Source organism: Zootoca vivipara, chromosome 14 (genome assembly GCF_963506605.1).
Source record: "Zootoca vivipara chromosome 14, rZooViv1.1, whole genome shotgun sequence".
Classification (NCBI taxonomy): domain Eukaryota; kingdom Metazoa; phylum Chordata; class Lepidosauria; order Squamata; family Lacertidae; genus Zootoca; species Zootoca vivipara.
This window is the reverse complement of record NC_083289.1, coordinates 50,660,310-50,682,921: the sequence shown is the minus strand read 5'-3', so window position 1 is coordinate 50,682,921 and position 22,612 is coordinate 50,660,310. Positions and strand designations below refer to the sequence as shown.

Here is a 22,612-nt window from a genome sequence, read left to right as displayed (position 1 = left end):
GCTAGCTTCATACAGACTTAAGAGTCGGATAGGGAGAAATGGTTGAGCTGCTTGAGGGAGCATGAGACTTGTGGACAGCTAAAGGGGATGGAATTGAAGGGCATATACAGGAGTGAAGAGATAGAGGGACAAGGCCATGGAGTTTGTGCTGTATCAATGAATGAATAGGAAGCCAATGTAGGAATTTAAAGAGGGATGGAGCATGTCTGAGTAACGAGAAATTGAAGCCAAGTCTACATACTTGTTCACCTGTGGATGATGCCATTTATAGGAGGTTAGAAGGATAGAAGTTTGGTCCTGGGCATGGACATGTGGAGTTGTAGCCAGTGATAGTCCTACTCAGAGTTGACCTATCAAAATTATAATGCACATGACTAAGTCCTACTTTTGCTTTTCTTTACTGTTCAGTTCTCTGGTTAGCCATCTTTATATCCATTTATGCCAAGGGAAGAGGAAAAAAAGATGGTAGGCTGTTAATAGAGAAGTTACATAGTGAAGGACACAAAGTGAACCGAGTGGGATGCCCTTGTTGTTCTTGCATGCTAAGCATGTAAATTTGCCAGCTGTGATTTGTGTGTGTGTGCATGATGAGAACAATTTTGTGTCCGGTATGGGGGGGGGGGCAGTGCTTTAGCATCAAGCTTCTTGTGTCCCAAGGATGTCAAATGACTCCCTTGGAGTCCATCAGTATCAGAGGTTCACTCGGCCGTGACTGCAAGATGCTGTCCTAGCTGCCTTGCAACTCCAACAGCAGCTGGCTTGGCAGAGTTTCATCAGTCATGTTGCCTTTTTCTGTCAAGGAGAGAGCTGCAACCTGACAGTTTTGCTTGGCAGCATGCTAGTTCCCCAGAGGCAACAGTGCCATTGGCTTGGAATAGGGGCACCATACAAAATAAGTGTGTGTTTACAGAAAGCATAGTATTCCCAGGAGACTATTGCTGATCCTTTTGATCTTTGTGTTTTGTCTTCTGTGTAGCCAAGGCTTCTGAAGGAAAACCAGAAGGAAGAAATGAGCAGGCTGTAGTGCTGGGACTTGCTCTCTTTCCTCCCCCAATTGAGATTTAGAATCTGTATTTTCTTCTGCAATAAACAGTGTGCGTGAAAGTAGAAACCCAGGAACACCTGAGTTGCACCGCTGTAACTTTCTGCTGGAAGGTAAAGCAACCTTTACGTCTTGAACCCAGGAGATGGGCAGATGCAGCCCATGAGTAGGAAGCTTGTTTGTTTGCTTGTTAATAGTTACACCCGCTCTTTCAATCATATTTATCAGGTTGGCTCGCAATAAAATAACAAGCACATAAAAATAAACAGATGGTGATAAAAATAAGCTAAAACAGCAAAGTTGTGAAAGCAAGATGAAAAATATTATGCAGCAGAATCCATGAGATCAGCAAAAAATTGAAAGCCTGGATTATTGTTTTTAAAGTCTTCACCTGAAAGGGGGAATACCTGGTGAACCTACCTGGAAACAGTGTTCAAAATCAGGACACCACTACTGAAAAGGCCCTTTCCTCAGTGAACCTGGGTCTGGGATTGCCCCTCCCTCTGGCTGGACAGCCTTCACTTTAATGATCCTCCTGGGGCAAGGGCCATTGCAGTCTCCTCAGACCAGCTTTGGTCCAGGACAGCTGAGCTGGAGCTCTGTTGGAGCTCTGCATGAGCAGCACTTTCGCTTCTACTTTTTAGGGGTGGGGGATCCATTCCCCCCCTTCTCCTTCCTGTGCTGTCCTCCTTTCCTCCCTTTCCTCCCCATTCTCCCACCCAATCTAATCCTTAGTGGGTCAGCAGGGGGAGGGGTGCAAGCTGAGCCCCCTGGACACCTGGAAAAAGCACAGGCTCCCAGCCAAAACCTGCACAGGAGAATGCAAGAGTTGTGAGGTGGGGACTGTTCGTGACCACTTGGCAGACAAGCTGGTGCAATTGCTCCTTGCATTTGCAGACAGACACTTTGAAGTCATGCGGCCAAGGAAAAGCAGTTGGGAAGCTTGCAAAGGCCTCAGCGGGGGACAAGCCGCAGCACAAGTTTCCCGCCTTTCGACCCTTTTAGGGGAACTCCAAGCTGCTTTTCCTTTTTGAGCATATTCCAGATGTGCTGGAAGACCTTACTTGGCTTTCATGGTGACATAGGCTAGGACAAGTAGACTCTGGAATTCTGGTGTTCCATGTGAAATCTGTGTGGATATGTATTTGTAGTACTACTGTTACTCATCCAGAATTGGGGAGGCAAAAAGATGTACGAAACTGAAACCAGAGCCCAGTATGGTTAGCCAAGTAAGAGAGATACTATGGGTCTAGTGATATCCCTGGTTTCTAAGGTACACAGGAAACTGCCTTAAACGAAGTCTGTTTTAAGTTGGTTTTATCTACACTGATTGGTAGTGGCTCTTCAGGATTTCAGATGAGGTCTTTTAAAGACCTACCTGGAGATGCCTGTGGAACCTAGGGCTTTTTGTACACAAAACTTGTACTCTGCCACTGAACCACAGCTCATTCAAAGTCACTTGGCAGATGTGCCTGGAAGATCTCAGGGTCACGAATGCAGGATGTTCAGTATGTACCGCCATCTCTATTCCTAAATATGTATGTTTTTGACATCACAAGAACCTTGAAGTTTCATGCTTATTGAAGCTCTCTATGTAGTGAATTTCAATTTGATGTCCATGACTCAGCTTGGCTTTTGTGGCAGACATGTATGTAGTTGTGGGTGGGATCTTCCCTCATCTCTGTATGGTTATTGCAAGGAGGCCAGCATGTTTCATACCAGGCATGTTTTCAAAGTTAGCATCTGAAGCAAGCAAGCAAGCAAGCAAGCAAGCAAGCAATTAAATCAAATTAGAATAAATTGAAAAGAAAACTCCTCTCCTATTCCTCACTTATGTGATACACTATCAGGGATCCATAACATTCTCGGTTCCTTAAAGTAATATGGAAATCATTTGTCTAATATTCTCTGTTTTTCCAGTTGACTTTCTGGGGAAGTCTGAGAGTCAATTAATAGGTTAAAAGTGCAGTCATCAATTGATGAGTTGTCATGGATTGTTGACTTTATCAACATCTACCCTTTGGAGGTATTTGTCAATGATGGGAAAAGGTGATGTTCTGTGTGTGACTGCCACAAAGACTATTAATGCTCAGAATTCACACATCCAGCTTGGCATCCATCTGTCTCAAGAGACAATGGAGTGTGCCTCTGAGAGTGAAGCCAAACTGCTGTGGCTGCAGAGACTGGTAACTCGTAACTGCTGCCTTCCACGTTGTTTTTGCTGCATTAGCAGCACCAAAGCGACCTCTCGGGAGCACAGGCCTGGACAAGAAGTATGGAGGTCCTGGGCTGCCCAGATGACAAGACTTCCTTCTTGGTCTGGCTGATATGGTCCAGAGGAAAGTAGACCAATACATTTGGCATCAGCTTGGCTTCAGGAGTTGCTGCAAGGAGGCATACAAGGTGCCATCCAGGTAATAACTCCGATTTCTACATGAGTCATGTCATATGTGAATTCATTCTGATCATTTCCAACCTGTAGCTTTAAAATAAACATCAGCTAAACATGCTAGTGCTGTTCCACAGGATGTATTCACTCTTACTGTTTTACTTCTGAATCTTTCTTCTGTTTAATTAAAGGCACTGGTTAATTTTTTTCATGACGTGTGGTATGAAAAAGCTAATTCAGTAGCATTTCCTAACTACTGAAATTTATTTGACATAGTACTATAAATTGGCATGTTTTACTGGTAGAAATTACTATTCATACCAGCTTTCACAATATTTTAATACACTGAATTGTACTATGCAAATAAACTGAAGTCTAGCAGTGCAACTGTTGGAACATACTTTTGTCACAATACTTTCCACCCACACAATCGAGCTTTTCGCAGCTGTTTGAAATCAAAGCCCTCCGCCTTTCAGCAAAACCAGAAAACGTATGAAAATATCACATACAAGAAGGTGAATACATTTTTGTGTGTCTTTTAATATGTTATATTGGCACCTTTTTCAAATACAAGACTTGTATTTTTTTAAATGATATTTATTAAGTTTTCCAATTTAACAATCCAATAAAAACCACATTAAATCATTCCAAATGATAATACAACAAGACAGCCATGCCAAATTATATATTTGGGTGACTTTACATGCTCTGAAATTCCTTTAGCAAATTAAACCATTCCTTCCTTGATTTTAGCTGGAATCCCAGATTAGCAGAACTACTTTTGCTGTTTTTACAAGAAAATGAGAGAGAATGGCGCAGCTATATCACCTTCACTGGTTTGTCCAGGGTTCTAATTTTTGTCATGGAGGACAGCAAATGTAGATCTATACTTTGAGCAGGTGGTTCAGCTGTGATTGTATTATGCTCGACACAGGTATGAACCTAGCTAGACAATGTTGCTGTCTCCCCCAAATCAAAAGATTGTGATTGTTTCAGAGTGGCTGCAAGATAAAAAGAAAAGAAAATGTTTTTTTGGATTTCATAGCAAACAGCCACTTGCTTAGCCTTATTGGGGTTCTGTGTTTTTGAAAAAGATGCTGAAATAGGATTGGCTTGTGATTTCTCCAGTATAATTTTGTGAGATGCCTCTTTTTATTGAAAATGCAGAGACTAAGAAGTGACTCCGAGATATTGATGAAACTTGACTGAGCTTCATTTCAAAAACCAGGGATTCATATCGGGTCTGTGACCTTGTAGGTAAAGAGGCCAATAATCACCCAAATTGACTTGCTAGGTCTGTATACAGCTGTCTTATTAAGAGGAGGGAAATGCTGTGGGCTTTTGCTGTGTTAAAAGCCTAGAATTCTGATTTGTATGTTGACTGTGCTCTCTAGAGCAGCTGTGTTACCATAGTGAGTGCCTCCCTGTTCTGCTTCAAGTTGGGAAGCAAATAGATTGAAAAATGTATTGACTGACTTGACGTGGTCATGTACCTGAGACAAAGTGGCATGAAAAGGGAAGAGAGGTGGGGGTCCCTGTTGGCATTTGTCTGTCTTGGGAGTGTGCCTTTGGGGTAAAGTTGCAGAGTTGTAGCACCTGCTGCGGTTGTAGAAACTGATAAGGGAGAGACATGTTGTGTTGTAGGTGGGGCAGATAAAGGCCATCCGGTTGTACTGCTGCAGATGCACCATGACATTTCTTCTCTCTGCACTCCTCCTAGCAGTCATTCCTCCTGTGGTCACTGCTGTGGATATAAAACTTGATTGCCTGTGTCCAGGCACTGTGATCATGGGTTCATGTCATGCTTTAAAATATTTAAAGGAGGAACCCAAGAAGGCCCCTTGATAATAACTTGGAATTGCTCTCTGGGCCCTCAGACCCACTCTAGGTTCAAGGAGGAGAAAAAGTGTCCAGAGGTTGTCACTGTTGTTGTCATCTACATGTGCTGGAGAATTGAGCCCAGTAGGAACAGGCCAGTTGGGTCTTTAACTCAGAGTCATGATGCCCCACAGGGCAGGTGACACCTATTTCATTTATTTCATATACCTTTGTGCCTCAGGGAATTAGTAAGTAGGTAGAGAACCAAAACTTAGAATGAAATAATTTATAGTTTATTAGAAAAGACAGAATGATTACCATGCAGATTCTCACAGAAGTGAAAAAAAGAATGGAGATGGCTATGCTTTGCCTCCACAGTTGGAGGCAGCAATGCTTCTGAATACTGTATCAGTTACTGGAAACCAAGGGAGGAGAGAGTGTTCTTGTGCTTATGTTCTGCTCACTGGTTTCCCACAGGCATCTGGTTAGCCACTGTGAGAACAGGAAGATAGACTAAATGGGCCACTGGCCTGATCCAGCATGCTATTATTATGTTCTTATGGTTATTGAGGCAAAGTTCAAAGTGGACTGTCAACTTTTGGGGTTAAAGCTAAAAGGCAGTAAAGATAGGAGGTATTTAATACCAAATATTGTGATAAGGTAGCAGACTCTAGGTGTAACTCCTATTGAAGGAAGTGAGAATGAAAATACCCATTTCTACAAAGCACAGTGTAGGTACCTGAGGGAGAGATGGGGACATACAGATGGAGATAAGCACAAATATTGACCATGCGGAGTGAGGAGAAGCTCGTCTGGGGGGAACTGTAGTAAGTCACAAGGCTGTCCTTGTTACTCAGACTCTGGGGGTTGCTTGAGCAGTGCCTTATGCATTTTTGAGGATCAGGCACCCTGGCACATAGATAACAAGATGCTTCAACCAGAGGCAATAAGCATCCAGAGAAAAGGCTAAGATGGGCGAGTGAGTGGGATTGAAGCCTGGTAGGTTTCCTTGAGCTGCAAATGTAATAAACTGAGATGGTGCCTCTTCTGGAGCTCTAGCTAGTCTGAGCAAAGAACACAACAGAGCTGGAAAGGCAGTTAGGAACATTGGAGGACAGGGGTTGGAGAACAAATAGCGAAGGGATCCAAGCTGATTAGGATGTGTTGTCCAATGGCCGGAGACTGCCCTGGAACATTTGGTTAGAAAGGCTAAGTATTTACTAGAGATGGAGAAGCCCAGAGCTTCTGTGACAACCACACTCTGCTCTGGAGCAGCATAATCCATCAAAAAAGGCATTTGGCTCCCAGTCAGGCTCCAGAGAAGCAGTTGGGGGTGTTGATGTGTCCAATTTAACCACCTATTTGATAATGAATAGATTGTGCCTGAAACAATTTGTTATTTCTCAGGGATTTTCCATTGCAACTATTTCAAATTCATTGTGTTGCCTTAATGGCTTCTTCACAGATTCTCGTCACAGATGTAAGGAGAACAGTGCTCCTGGTCCTCTGTGATTTACTTACCTTTGTGTAATATTCCTCTTAGGTTTGTGTGCAAGTTTTATGGGAGAGCGAGAGAGAGCAAACTGATGTAGCTACAATTACTGTTCCTTAGGAGGTGCTTGAGGAGAGCCATTGAACTGAAAATCTTCAGAGAGTAAGATAAGCAGAGAAATGTTCTCTCAGTGTCTGAAAAGATACTTGTGCCTCAAGTTAAGCTGCAGCACTGAGACAAATTGCATCCACTGTCTGGCATTCTCTAGAAGGCTAGGCTGAAGCTCTGTGGTAAATTACGAGCAGGGATCTGATCATATTTTCATATATACAATTAATAGGGCTGTCCACCAATTAAATAGTTGTTTGATTAATGATTACTATAACAATTTAATGATCATTTAATTGATTCTTCAGTCTGGAAATTCTGCATGCAGCTGGGCTTACTATTTTGTTTTTGTTTGCAAGTATTGTATAATAGGCTTAGTAAGGCTGCCTTAGTTAGGTCTGATTTTCCAAGCAGAACACCGGGCTTTGAACTAGCTCAGCCTCCTTTTGAACTAGCTCAGCCTCAGCCTGCCTGCTTTCATAAATGAGTCTTCCTGTTCCATCTTGCTGCCCCTCGGCACCAGGTACTCCTCCCCTTGGTATAGTCACTTTCAGATATTTCCCCTAAATATGCCCCTTTTATAGGCCATTTATTTCACAAAATTTATATGCCACTTGATGGTAAAAGAAAAACAAACCACAAAAAATCGCTGTTGTTGTTTAGTTGTGTCCAACTCTTTGTGACCCCATGGACCAGAGCATGGCAGGCACTCCTGTCTTCCAGTGCCTCCCGCAGTTTGGTCAGACTCATGTTGGTAGCTTCGAGAACACTGTCCAACCAACCACAAAAATACCACACCTCAAAATATTTTACAAAAATAATAAAGCTATCAGTAAAAATATTTAAGAACAACTATTCTGATAACCTTTTAGATCTCCATTCCCCAAGCTACTGGGTCCCTCCCTGGGATCAGACACCTCTTGTGCCCTAGAATTGACAACTTACAACTCTTTGAAACTCTCCACGGGATTCTCCAACTCCAATTCCTTGGGCTCTTCCCACTTCTCCTTTGGATCTGGGCACTCCCTCCATAACACCTTTGTGGGACTTATGGCAATATTCTTATTTACTTCCACGAGGAGTCCCCATTAACTTATTTTGATTGTGTTTGCAATAATGGGAATACAGACATTTCACAGTGCTTCCATGTGTATTAAAATCATTTTGAGGCTTAGCTAGGTGCTCTAGAGAGCTTCAGAATAATGGGGTCTTTCTTTAAATCTCTGGAGCTTTGTATGCACTGCTTTGGAATTGTCTTGAGCTAGGAGGCAGCAGTGTCCTAGCCAAGTGGTGCTTATTTTGGGACTTAGAAGGGTGGTCTGAAGGGTGGCCTTGCCATGCACACAAAACCGCAGGACCTTTTTAAAAAAAATGTAGCAAACATTTTGGTGGCACTGTTCACGTTGTTGTGTTTACCAGAGATGAAGTCCAGTGTATATTAGCCAAGAACTGTCCCTTTTTGTCTCAATAAATTTAATGGCAAGTGTTTCACGGGTAGTTGTTGAAAACCGAAAGTGCTATTAAGATATCAAAGACCATATAATGCAGCATGTTGGCTTATGGTGCAGTTTGGCACATATTCATGACATGGAAAGCCAATCTGTTCCACCTCTCTGAAAGACAAGTTCCAAGGAACAATGGTGTAATTTCCCTTGGCTTTCTCTGAGGCTGCCCGGTACAACAACAATCCAAGTGTGCCAGGATCAAGGGGTTCAACAGGCTGCTTTGTGCCTTCCCAAGTCTCTTTCCAGCTGCTGCTTTTAAGCTGTTACGCCGGCTGGGAGCTTTCTTGAAGCACACTGATTAAATGATCCATTGGTTAAGTTCAAAGGTGGATTTCTCCTTCATAGTTAACAGTGTTTGTGTATGGCTGTCAGGCTGTGTCTGATTACTTTTGCATTTTATGTACCAAGATATAGAGCCAAAGGTAGGGAACCTCAGGCTCAGGGACAAAATGTGGCCCTCAGATCCTCTTGGGGCTCTCCCTAGGCCACATATCCATGTCTTGTCCCTTTCTGGCACTGCTCTGTACTCTCTTCAGATGCTTATGTCTGGGTGGAATGTGTCTTTGAACTATGAAAATGTATATTGCTTGCGTGGATGGAGCATAGAGAGAAGTGCATGCTTGTGCACAAATAGAAACCTGAGTTTTCTGTGACTGGAATGTAGCCTATTGTACAAAGGCAAACATCGTGTCTATTACTCTGTCCCCTTTGGTCTCTGACTCCACCCACTGGCATATGTCCCCCTCTAGGAATGCTGTGGATATAGCCTATCTTGATTTCAGCAGGGCCTTTGACAAGGTGCCCCATGATATTCTTTTTCCCCCCAAATAATTTTTATTAATTTTACAACAAAAAACAAAAACAAAAATAACAAACAACAATAAAACACAATTAAACACAATAACATAACAATAAAAAGAAAACACAAAAATACAAATACAAATCCAAATTCCTTTAGCATTGTATATAGGGACCTCCTCGAGTTCTCTTGATCTGCGATTCATTTCACTTTTATCTTTAGCAATTTCCAATGCATTTTTTAAATAAAAATTTCTTACAATTTCAGATCTTTCATAGCTCTATTTCTTCACATAATTCCCATATCCACAGCTTCTATACACTTCTAAATCTAATCTCAATATACAATTTTAGCATATTTTTTAAAATAAATTTTGAAGTCTTTCCACTCTTCTTCTGTCGCTTCTTCTCCCTGGTCGCGAATTCTCCTGGTCATCTCGGCCATTTCCATATACTCCATCATCTTCCCATGATATTCTTGTAAAGAAGCTAGTAAAATGTGGTCTAGTCAATGCTACCATTCAGTGGATTTGTAACTGGCTGACTGACTGAACCCAAAGGGTACTCATCAATGGCTCCTTTTCATCCTGGAGAGAAGTGACTAGTGGGGTGCCACAGGGTTCTGTCCTGGGCCCAGTCTTATTCAACATCTTTATCAATGACTTGGATGATGGGCTTGAGGGCATCTTGATCAAGTTTGCAGATAACACCAAATTGGGAGGGGTAGCTAATACCCCAGAGGACAGGATCACACCTCAAAATGACCTTAACAGATTAGAGAACTGGGCCAAAGCAAACAAGATGAATTATAACAGGGAGAAATGTAAAGCACTACACTTGGGCAAAAGAATTGAAAGGCACAAATACAGGATGGGAGACACCTGGCTTGAGAGCAGTACATGTGAAAAGGATCTAGGAGTCTTGGTAGACCACAAACTTGACATGAGTCAACAGTGTGATGCACAGCTAAAAAAGCCAATGCAATTCTGGGCTGCATCAATAGGAGTATAGCATCTAGAGCAAGGGAAGTAATATTACCACTGTATTCTGCTCTGGTCAGACCTCACCTGGAGTACTGTGTCCAGTTCTGGGCACCACAGTTCAAGAAGGATTCTGACAAGCTGGAACGTGTCCAGAAGAGGGCAACCAAAATGGTCAAAGGCCTGGAAAGGATGCCTTATGAGGAACAGCTTAGGGAGCTGGGTATGTTTAGCCTGGAGAAGAGAAGGTTAGGGGGTGATATGATAGCCATGTTCAAATATATAAAAGGATGTCATATAGAGGAGGGAGAAAGGTTGTTTTCTGCTGCTCCAGAGAAGCGGACACGGAGGAATGGATCCAAACTACTGTACAAGAAAGAAGATTCCACCTAAACATTAGAAAGAACTTCCTGGCAGTAAGAGCTGTTCGACAGTGGAATTTGCTGCCAAGGGGTGTGGTGGAGTCTCCTTCTTTGGAGGTCTTTAAGCGGAGAATGCTTTGTCCGGATTCCTGCTCTGTCAGGAATGCTTTGGACTGGATGGCCCTTGTGGTCTCTTTCAACTATGATTCTATAATTTAAAAGACATCTGAAGGCAACCCTGTTTGGGGAAATTTTTAATGTTTAATGTTTTACAATTTTTATGTGCTGTAAGCCACCCAGAGTGGCTGAGGAAACCCAGCCAGGCGGATGGGATATCATCATCATTTTGAAAATTAGTGTCACATTGGCTACTTAATAGTTCTCTGGTATGGAGGCTGATCTGAGGGGCAACTTACATCTTTTTGTTAGAATATTAGCAATTTAGTTGTACCAGTATCAGAGTTTACTTACTCATTTTCACTGTGTTTATGTAAAGTCAGTTCTTTTCTTTGAAGAACTTTGTAATCACTGTTGCCAAGAAAACTTATGATCCTCCCCCTTGTATCTCATTGTTGACTCCAGCCTCCTCATGTAATTCAACCTAATTAAATATTGAGGGATAATTTGCTTCTAGGTGTCCATATATTTACACACAATCTCCCAGTATTTTAGCTCCAAACTTATCTGTAATTTAATTAGGACTCCCCTCTTGCTCACCCTCTACTCGCTGTTGTCTGCACAGGGCAAGCATATCCTGCAGTGTTTAATGAGTGTGTTTCCGTTTTCCCACACTGGGCTCCAGCTTTATATTAGAATCACATTCATTTTGTTTGAGCACCTCTTCATTTTAATAATCTGACATGATTGCAGGGTGTGCACAGCCAGGTTCTTTGACTTCATGGTAGCTCCCGCTGAACCCAGGGACCGGTGCAAGCTCATAATTGCGGTGTTTGTTTGAGAAGCTGAGCAATACGTTTTATGTTGAGCTCTTGAGACTATGATTTCTGTTTTGTTGCATTTCAGTGTGATTAGCTTTCGTGGCTTGATGCCCCCTCCCCACTATATCCACAACCAGCACCATTTCTTTGTAGTGAACCACTTGCTGTTCACCAGTGTTTTGGATGCTGTGCTTGTAAATACCATTTCATGCAGTGAAGGGATGCTGTTCTAAAGACCCTGGAGAGTTTTAATGAGTATCTGCCTGAAATGACATGAATTATTTTGTATGAAAGGCTTCTGTTCTCATTGGGCTTGTTTATTCTGGTTTAAATGGGTTTCTGTGTCATCCGCTGAGATTATTTTTTAATCTTTTCTGTGTAGCTATAGGGAAGATGATTGGTCTCTGACATGATCTCATGAAAGAGAAGTGTGGTGGTGGTGGTGGGAGAACATGTTTTAATGTTATTTCTAAAAGAAGATAAGAATGCCAACTTTTCTTCTGAAATTCCAGTTGAAGACCTTATATCCAAGTGACTTGATACAGAGATTATTTATATGATATATGAGTCCCTTCAACAAAACTGAGCAGTAGTGTTCCTTAACCAAGAGACTGTAATACTCCAGACAAACTTTTATTGCAGTATTTCTTTCCCCTCCTTCCCACACTGAAGACTTCGCCCATTATGGTTCCTCCTTTGAATCACCTTCTTCTGAGATTTATGCTGAGGTTGTTTTCCCATGAGTCAACCTCAAAATAAAATAAAAGTGCTGCTCTAAGAGGGTGACATAATTACCATTGATGACTTCCATCAGCTTTCCCTAGCATTCTTTCTCCCTTCTTGAAGTTCTGGCTGGATCTCTATGCATTTTAATATTGGCTTTTGAGGAGAAAACACTCAAAACATTTTTCAACATTTTTCAACTTTGGCCAAAATTTTGAGAGAAATGTGAGCTGAGGAGTGCAATGGGGAAGATCATCTTGTGATGATGCCTTCCTGTTTACAATTGATATGTAGCCCTAAGCTGAGCAGAGGTGACATGTTCTCTGGGATTCTTGAGTCACAGCTGAGCCCCTTTACCACTTTGTTATATTTACTCTTTTTCCTCTCCACTTCTGTTTTTGTTATTGTTGAATTCTTTAACATTCTCTTTCTTTCTTTTTGTATTGAAGGTTCAGCTGTCCCAGACTTTAGAAAAAGCTGGGAATCAGAAACAAAGAGCGGACCTGGTAAGTGTTGGAGTTTGGTGATTTTTAAAATTATTATTCTTTGCAATACATGGTAAAAATTGACTTTGGGGACAAGAATAATCTTTCAGCCACATCCATTCACTTAAAATACAAGATATGCTCAGCAAAAGTCTAGTCAGCAGAGCAGTGCTCCAGTCAGCATGTCTGTATGATGCTGGGTCTTATGGCAGCATGACCTTGCTGGTTGGGACTGATGGGACTTGTGCTCTAAAATAGTAGTCTTCTGCATTTTAAGGCCTCAAACATACATTTGAAAACCTATCCCAATCTATATGGTTGATAGTGCTGCTATTGTAGCCCATCTTAGATACACCCGTGACCTCGTAGTGGATCATGACCTGCCAGTCAAAGACCACTGGTCTAAAATATATGCTGGGTACCAGATTGGCAAAAGTTGATCTAGAGCAGGGGTCAGCAAACCTTGTCAGCAGGGGGCCGGTCCACTATCCCTCAGACCTTGTGGGGGGGGCAGACTATATTTTTTGGGGGGAGGAGAACAAATTCCTATGCCCCCCATGAACAAATTCCTATGCCCCCAAATAACCCAGAGATGCATTTTGAATAAAAGCACACATTCTACTCATGTAAAAACACCAGGCAGGCCCCAGAAATAACCCAGAGATGCATTTTAAATAAAAGGACACATTCTACTCATGTAAAAACACGCTGATTCCCAGACCATCTACTGGCTGGATCGAGAAGGCCATTGGGCCAGATCTGGCCCCCGGGCCTTAGGTTGCCTACCCATGATCTAGAGGAAAAAACACAAGCAAAAAGACATAGCTAGGTTCCTCTTTCTCATGGCAGAAGGTGGATGTGTCATTGGCCCATGCTTCCACCTGCCATATTTCCAGTTCCCATCTGAATCCCAGAGTTAAACTTTCTCTTCATGCTTTGGGATGTCAGCTTCTGCAAGTTTCAAGCAAGGCACAGAAGTGGCGAGAGAAAATATGCCACCCCACTCCGGCTTGTCCAAGGACACCTTCAGTTGCCCTACGTGACAAATCCCTAAACTCTGGTGAGATGGATTATGCTGTGCTGCTCTGTGGAAGAACCTCTGTTTTTGCTTTCTACATGCCTTCTTAGAATAGAGCTGGAGGGCTGCATTTAATTTGCAGTAAAGGAGTACTTATTTCATGGCGTAAAGATTTGCACATTTCATGGCACATTGTCTGAACCCGCGATACTCTGTGATTAAGCATTGACATATTAACGTAGGAAAATTGCCTTGTCATATTCAAAAATAAATGGTGAATGCCCTGATGACTTTCAACAGAGATGCAGCCCTTTGTTTAATGTCAGATACTTTTCAGAGGTAGCTGTTCATTTATCAAAGCTATTAAACGGGGGCAATTGGTGTGATTATGCAGAATTTTCTGCAAACTGATTTCTATAATGTTTTACACCCCCCACATGTTTCTTGATTCCGTTTGTTTTATCCCCTTCCACACATTCGTCGGCTGGAGGAACTGGGCTCTGGGTGGCTTGCTGTAAGAAAGAAAACTATAATTTGTTTCTTCAGTATTGTTTGTTATATTCATCTGTTACTTAGAGTTCATTGTTTGACTGTTCAAAACCTGTAAATAAGCAAAGTAAAAGGTTTCAGTCAAAACAGTTCAGTTCAAGCAGACCCAAATAGTGCAAAACAAATAGCGTGAGCACCAAAAGTTTATGGGAACCTGCGTTTTTATTCATGAAAGTGAAAGGGACTTGGAGCACAGTCTGTCACTAAAAGAAATGTATGCAGCTGTTAGTGGTTAAATACTATACCAGTTGATGGAACTACCTGTTATAAAAGGCACGTGCCTGGAGTGTTGACAAAATATTAAAGTCTTGACAGGTTCTCTTCACATTTACAGACAGACCCACGTTCAGGGACTCTGGGGATGGAATGGGGAGCCACATAGCCTTGTAAACTAGAGCAGTGTGTACCTGGATCTCAGAACTCAGTTCATGCACAGAACCCATTGGTAGGCATTATGTGTCATCTGGATTGGCCAGACCTGGTACAAATATTAGAAGCCTGGCCTTCTGTCCAGTGCTCTTGACAGGTAGAGGTTCTTCAGGGTCTGCTGCAGAGAGAGGTTTCTCAGCACCTACTACCTGATTGTTTAACTACATGGTAGGGATTGAGCTCAGGAATTGCCATATGCGAAGGGTGTTCTCTGCCACTGAATTATGATGCTGGCAGCCACAGTGGTATAAGAGCTATGAACCATGCCATTGACCATATAGATATAAAGGTGTGACCATTGTACTGTGAAAATACAGTACCCTGAAGGTAATTACAGAATCCGAGGAGATATCCTCAAGAAATGATACCCCACATATAAAACACCCGTGAGAAGTGCTGGTCAGTTCTGAACAAATAGTTCACATGAAACTTGGGCAACTCCTGCAGGTCCCATTTTCAGACCTTGGACAGCTCTATTAATGCACTTTTGGTTTGGCTGCCAGCATGCTTGTGATTTCAGTAATGAGCTGCCATATGCATGCCAAGGTCTTTCAGCTGCTTGTAACCATCTTGCAGTTCCAATTTTGGGCTTTCTGTAAGGACAGCCTGCCAGCTATGTCAGACTGTGCAATGGATGGTGTTTCCTGGAGGATTAGCTTATTTCAGATCTGATGCAAAAACGGCTTTTAACTGAGAGATTGAAATGGCTGTGATAACTCCATTTGACAACTAGTTTGGCTGCTCCAGGCCTACATAGTATATTTTTCTTTACTTTCTTTAAAATAGCCAGCATCTATTCTGGGGCCCATGTGTATGAAAAATATTTGAGTAGGAAATAGTTGTACTCATTCACAAAAAAATATTTTTGTAAGTATTCTGAGGGGGGGGGGAGGAGAGAAATAGAGAGAGAAATAACTAACTCTCTCAGTTCTGCAATTGGGTTTGAGTTGCCAGCCTCCATTTGGAGAGCCGTTGTTGCTAGTGCAAAGTGTGTGCAATGTCTGCTTCAGATTTTATTCCATCTGGAGCAGTTCCCTGCAAAATCTAGTATGAGAAAGCTGTGCTATGATGCAGGATAGGATAGAAAGCATGCAAGAGCACATAGGGCATGTGATGAGCTACTTCTAAACCTGCTGCCTGTGAGTGCCTGGGGGACCGCTCCCTTCTCTGCCAATTCCACCTGGCCTGGGGGCGGGGCCTGCACCCACCAACACAGCTAAAAGCCTGCAGAGAGGCCTGGGACACTGCTGCTGTTGCTGCACATACTCTCAGCAGCAAGAAATGTTTTTAAATACCTTATATGTTTGAATGTGTTTGATTTGGGTTTGTTTAATTTTACTTTGTTTGTAATTTTTTGTTTTTTGTTTGTATTGTATTTTTTATATATAGGTTTTATTTTGTTTTTAAGGGGAGGGGTCAGGGCTGCCAGGAGTGGGTCCCAGCCAACAAAATGGCTGGGGCAGGTTCCACAGGGGGGTATGCACTGGGACAACCGATCTCAGTGATCACGGGTAGGAGGAGGAGTTACGCTAAGACCAGACCATGTCATTACCGAGGAGGCAGGCTTAGTTGTTGTCTGAGGACTATCCCTGCCTCCGGGTCTGGTCCTGACCGGATGGATACTGGAATCAGCAAGGGATACCCACATGACCTGAAAGTGGTGCTGTGCAATGCCAGGTCAATGATGAATAAGACCACTGCCATCCACGACCTCATTGTGGATGGAGGATTTGACCTGGCATGTGTGACAGAGACCTGGTTGGATGAAGCAGATGGGCCTGTCCTTGCCGCTGCTTGTCCACCAGGTTTCTCTTACGCACAGAAACCCAGGCCATCTGGGGAGGGAAGGGGGGGGGTTGCAGTGATTTTTTAAGGAAGTCATTAGTTTGCACCAGGCGTCCTATTGGTAAGACCAGGTTTTCTGAGTGCATGTTCTGGAAGTTGGGCAATAGGTGCAGTACAGGATTCCTTTTGGTGTACCGACCTCCCCGCTGCACCAAGGATTCCCTGCCCGAGCTGCTTCAGGTCGTGTCGGATGTGCTCCTGGAGACACCTAGCTTGGTTGTCTTAGGGGATTTTAACATCCATGCCAACATGACCTTACAAGGAGCCGCTCGGGACTTCGTGGAAAGCATGGCCTCCATGGGGCTGTCCCTGAATAAGTCTGGCCCAACTCATAGCCGCAGACATGCCTTGGACCTGGTGTTTACCTCTATGGATGTTGGTGATTTGACACTAAGTAAAAGCGAAACTAACGAAGTGCCATGGTCAGATCACTACCTGGTGCAACTGGACTTCTCCGCGACCCTTCCCCTCTGCAGGGAGGTGGGACCTATTCAGATGGTCCTCCCCCACCACTTAATGGATCCAAATGGTTTCCAGAGAGTGGTAGGGGATGCTTTATCCCATGTTGGTGGCCTTTCAGCCGATTCCCTGGTGGCCCGCTGGAATGTGGAGTTAACCAGGGCTATTGACTGTTTGGCTCCGAAGCGACCTCTCCGATTGCATGGAGCCCGGACAGCCCTGTGGTTTTCCCCGGAGCTGAGGGTGATGAAACAGTCACTGAGACGGCTAGAGCACCGTTGGCGGAAAACTCATTCTGAATCCGACCGAACACAGGCTAGAGCTCAACTTCGAGTCTACCAAGTGGCAATGGCGACGGCGAAGAGGACCTTCTCCACCATTTCTATCGCATCTGCAGAAAGCAGCAGCAGGAGACTGTTCCAGGTGGTTCGCAATCTATCTGAACCACCTTCATTATCAGGGCCTGATAGGGACCCCAATATCTCCTGCAATGCTTTTGCTAAGTTTTTTGCAGATAAAGTTGCTCAGATTCGGAGGGAGGTAGACTCCGGTGTGGGAGCAGGGCTGGGGCGGGAGAGTGCTGGAGCCCTGTCTAGTCATGTTTCATGGGATCAATTTCAATCTGTTACCTCCGAGGATGTGGACAGGCTGCTTGGACCAACCACCTGTCTCCTTGACCCTTGCCCATCCTGGCTAATAAAAGTGAGCCGGGAAGGGCTGGGCGATGGGCTCCGCAGGGTGGTAAATGCTTCCCTCTATGAGGGAATATTCCCAGACCCGCTGAAAGAGGCGGTCATTAAACCGCTCATTAAAAAACCATCTTTAGATGCGGCTAACAGGTGGTGCTGTGGGTTAAACCACAGAGCCTAGGGCTTGCTGATCAGAAGGTCGGCGGTTCGAATCCCTGCAACGGGGTGAGCTCCCGTGACTCGGTCCCAGCTCCTGCCAACCTAGCAGTTCGAAAGCACATCAAAGTGCAAGTAGATAAATAGGGACCACTCCGGCGGGAAGGTAAACGGCGTTTCCGTGTGCTGCTCTGGTTCGCCAGAAGCAGCTTTGTCATGCTGGCCATATGACCCGGTAGCTGTCTGTGGACAAACGCTGGCTCCATCGGCCTATAGAGCGAGATGAGCGCCACAACCCCAGAGTCGGACACGACTGGACCTGGTGGTTAGGGGCCCCTTTACCTTTACCTTTAATATGGCCAACTATCTCCCAGTCTCAAATATTCCATTCTTGGGCAAGGTGATTGAGCAAGTGGTTGCTGAACAACTCTAGGCACGCCTGGAAGAAGCGGACCATTTGGATCCCTTCCAGTCGGGATTCAGGCCTCATCATGGGACTGAAACTGCCCTGGTCGCACTGGTTGATGATCTCCGACGGGCTAAGGACAAAGGTGAGAGCCATTTCCTAGTCCTGCTGAATCTCTCAGCGGCTTTTGACACCATCGACCATCGACCATAACATCCTTCTGGACCGTCTAGAAGGGGTTTGGGAGCTGGGGGCACTGTCATACAGTGGTTCTGCTCCTTCCTCCTAGGCCGTGTTCAGAAAGTGGTGGTGGGGGATGAGTGTTCAGACCCCTGGGCTCTCACTTGTGGGGTGCCTCAGGGTTCTGTCCTCTCCCCCATGCTTTTTAACATCTACATGCAGCCGCTGGGAGAGATCATCAGGGGGTTTGGGCTTGGTGTTCATCAGTATGCGGATGATACCCAGCTCTACCTCTCTTTCAAATCAGAACCAGTGAAGGCAGTGAAGGTCCTGTGTGAGTGCCTGGGGGCGGTTGGAGGATGGATGGCGGCTAACAGATTGAGGTTGAATCCTGACAAGACAGAAGTACTGTTCGTGGGGGACAGGAGGCAGGCAGGTGTGGAGGATTCCCTGGTTCTGAATGGGGTAACTGTGCCCCTGAAGTACCAGATGCGCAGCCTGGGAGTCATTTTGGACTCACAGCTGTCCATGGAGGTGCAGGTCAATTCTGTGTCCAGGGCAGCTGTCTATCAGCTCCATCTGGTACGCAGGCTGAGACCCTACGTGCCCGCAGACTGTCTAGCCAGAGTGGTGCATGCTCTAGTTATCTCCCGCTTGGACTACTGCAATGCGCTCTACGTGGGGCTACCTTTGAAGGTGACCCGGAAACTGCAATTAATCCAGAATGCGGCAGCTAGACTGGTGACTGGGAGCGGCCACCCAGACCACATAACACCGGTCCTAAGAGATCTACATTGGCTCCCAGTACGTTTCCGAGCACAATTCAAAGTGTTGGTGTTGACCTTTAAAGCCCTAAATGGCCTCGGTCCTGTATACCTGAAGGAGCATCTCCACCTCCATCATTCTGCCCGGACACTGAGGTCCAGCACCGAGGGCCTTCTGGCGGTTCCCTCGTTGCGAGAAGCCAAGTTGCAGGGAACTAGGCAGAGGGCCTTCTCGGTGGTGGCGCCTGCCCTGTGAAACGCCCTCCCAGCAGGTGTCAAAGAGGAAAACAACTACCAGACTTTTAGAAGACATCTGAAGGCAGCCCTGTTTAGGGAGGCTTTTAATGTTTAATAGATTATTGTGTTTTATTTTTCCGTTGGAAGCCGCCCAGAGTGGCTGGGGAAACCCAGCCAGATGGGCGGGGTATAAATAATAAATTATTATTATTATTATTATTATTATTATTATTATTATTATTATTATTGGCTCCCTTTCTTATTATTTTCCTGAGACAGATGTGACTTAGCTTCCTCCGTTTTCTGCAGTGAGAGTTCATTTCACAGATGCTTTCTTCTCTATGATGCATCAAACTTACTTGTACAGTATGAACAGGAACAGGAGGAAAACATTTTTGCTTGGATGCGGCCATTCCTTTGGATGACCACCTGGGGGCTCCAGTTATTTTTGACATTAAATAGTTCTTAACACGATGATGCTGAAGCCGACATCCTCTTCCTACTTCCTTCTGCAATGTTGTGTTGAAACGCAACTAGTTTTTTTCCCTTTCAGATTTGCTTTAGGTGGTGGTACTCATTCGTCTGATGTTGGATACCATATGACTCTTAGTCTCTCCCTTCCCTCTCTCCAATCCCTTTTCAACACCTCCTCTCCATTATTTTTCTGTTATCGAGTCCTTGTTAGTTTGATGCTAAGCTGCTGTGGCTGAAACGGTATGAAAAATGCTGCTCCCTGACCAGTGTTCTGACACATGTTGATATTGCTTTTCCACCAGTCACTCTGTGTGTGGGCTTAACACCGTGGCTGTCAGTAAAATGGCAAAAACACTTGTCAGGTGCTATCACATGGCTCAGTAGATTTTTGGGCTGCTCCATGTAATAAACACCTCTACAAGTGACATCCCACATCTGCCCTGAAGAAAGTTTAACTCTCATTTCTGTGTTGTGGATCTAGTGATGTTTACCAGGATTCGAGGTCTGGTTGGCTTTGTTTCACATGGTTTGAGTGAGGAGTTGGGAAGCATATGCATGATTCCTGTACTAAGGTTGTTGTGATACAACCTGAGATCCATGGATGAAGGGTGGCATATAAATAAAATAAATAAGCAAAAAAGATAAATAAATTATGTTATCCTGATATGCAAGCAAATATGATCTGGAAAAGAGAGGCTGGTGCCATTGTATAGAACAGGGATGGGGTACCTGTGGCCTTCCAGATGTTCTTGGACTGTAAATCCCATCATCCCTGATCACAGGCCGTGGCTGGCGCTGATGTGAGTTGTAATCCAGCAACATCTGGAGGATCACAGCTTCCCTAACCATAGTATAAAGCTAATGTATCTAATCCCTCATCGTAGCCATTATGCTCCTGATATTGAATAGGCAGCAATTACTTCAAATTACACTCATAATCTAAGAGCATTGCCAGTGTTCTTCTCCACTGAATTAAAATCTGCCCGCAGTGTATTTGTGTATGTTTGTTTTGTAAGGAGCCACAGACTCTACAGGTATGTCTTCAAAATAATTACACTGCAGTGAAGACCCTGCTTAACCTAATACTTACTTAATTTTGATATTGACTTCAAGAAGCATTTTAAGATTGTCAGCAGTGAAGCGGCAGTAAATCTATATATCTCATGTGCAGCTCACTTTTTCTCTAAATAGTTCAGGACAGCATGCTCTATCTTATCCCCTCAGTAGTCCTTTGCAGGAGATCAGGCTAACAGAGGATAACTCTCCCAAGGTCACCCAGTGAGTTTCATAGCTGAACTAAGGATTGGAACTTGGCCCCAGGCGAATGTTCTTATCAGCTACACTCCCTTGGTTCTGGGAGAGTATTCCAAATGCAGGGTTTCACAGCAGGAAAGAGCCTACCCTGAGTTCTAGCCACCAAAGGTGAGAATGATATTAGTATTAGGCAGGGTGATACCTGGGGAACCTTGGATTACCCTGGGAACCTTGGATTGCCAGAACTTTTTTTTAAATTCACCTGCTGAATGCTCTGACACAGCTCTGGCCAGTAGTCATTGACACTTCATTTGGCAATCCGCTGGGCATCACTCCTTGCCTTTTTCACAGTAGCAAGTGCCTTTTTGCAGGGTGCACACTTTACAAGAGCCTCACACCTTGCAGTAATAACAGGCTCCGTGTCTGTTATGCCCACCTCAAACCAGTCAGGGAACTGTTGCTCTCTTTTGCTGTGCTGTAGATTTCATTCATCCCATTGCTTGGTCCCAGCTCCTGCCAACCTAGCAGTTCGAAAGCATGTCAAAGTGCAAGTAGATAAATAGGTACCGCTCCGGTGGGAAGGTAAACAGCGTTTCCATGCACTGCTCTGGTTCCCAGAAGTGGCTTTGTCATGCTGGCCACATGACCTGGAAGCTGTACGCCGGCTCCCACGGCCAGTAAAGCGAGATGAGTGCTGCAACCCCAGAGTCGGTCACGACTGGACCAAATGGTCAGGGGTCCCTTTACCTTTACAGTACTAGATTTAATGAGTTCCACCTTGCTTCAGTGCTATCTCTGGGGCTTGTTGGGCAAAATCAGAGAAGTATTCACAAACTTCAGGTATGACTCTTCTGGCAAAGTTGATCCAAAGCCATACTTTCTGCTTTGTACTGTGGGTCCTCTTTATCTGGAGATGGATCTTGCTCATCTCCAGGGAGTGATCTGTGTCGCAGTAGGTACTGTGGTAGCTCCGTGTGACATGAACACAGTTCACTACTGACTATCTGGTGACAATCAAGTCCAGTTGGTTCCAGTGGCCTGACCTTGGATGTCTCCAGGACATTTGGGGTTATGCCTTGGTAGAGAAGAATGTGTTTGTGATGCAAGGCTGTGATACGAGCAGCCTTTGTCCATTCTCATTTATGCTGCCAGTACCAAAGGGCCTATACAGTTGTCCATGTGTGATGGTTGTTCCCAACTCTGACATTGAAATCTCTCAACACCGATTAATTATTGCAGCAAAGGCTGCAACTTTGAAAGTACCTTATTTTGGTTTAAATGTTTAATTATGCTTATGAGATAACCTGCTAATGCTAATGATTAAGGTTTATGTTCTTCTGTTGCACAGGGAAGCTACCCTGGACTAATGCCTGCCTGGTTTGTAGTGCCAGGCAAAGTCACATTGACTGAGCAGCTGCTAGAAGGCTTGGTGGTATCTGCCACCAAATGACATGTCATGTGTGTAGTTCAAAACTACTGTATCAAAGGGTAATAAACCCGCAAAGCTAACTG

At 44.2% G+C, this 22,612-nt stretch overlaps 1 protein-coding gene across 1 annotated transcript in view; it reads left to right on the top strand.

Moving 5' to 3' along the window:
* The window catches only part of MAD1L1 (mitotic arrest deficient 1 like 1), a 492,750-nt gene that overhangs the window by 211,746 nt on the left and 258,392 nt on the right, over positions 1–22,612 (top strand). Inside the window, exon 13 of the mRNA XM_035130662.2 lies at positions 12,605–12,661. Coding sequence (XP_034986553.2) covers positions 12,605–12,661 — 57 coding nt within the window. The remainder of the gene's footprint in view (positions 1–12,604; positions 12,662–22,612) is intronic.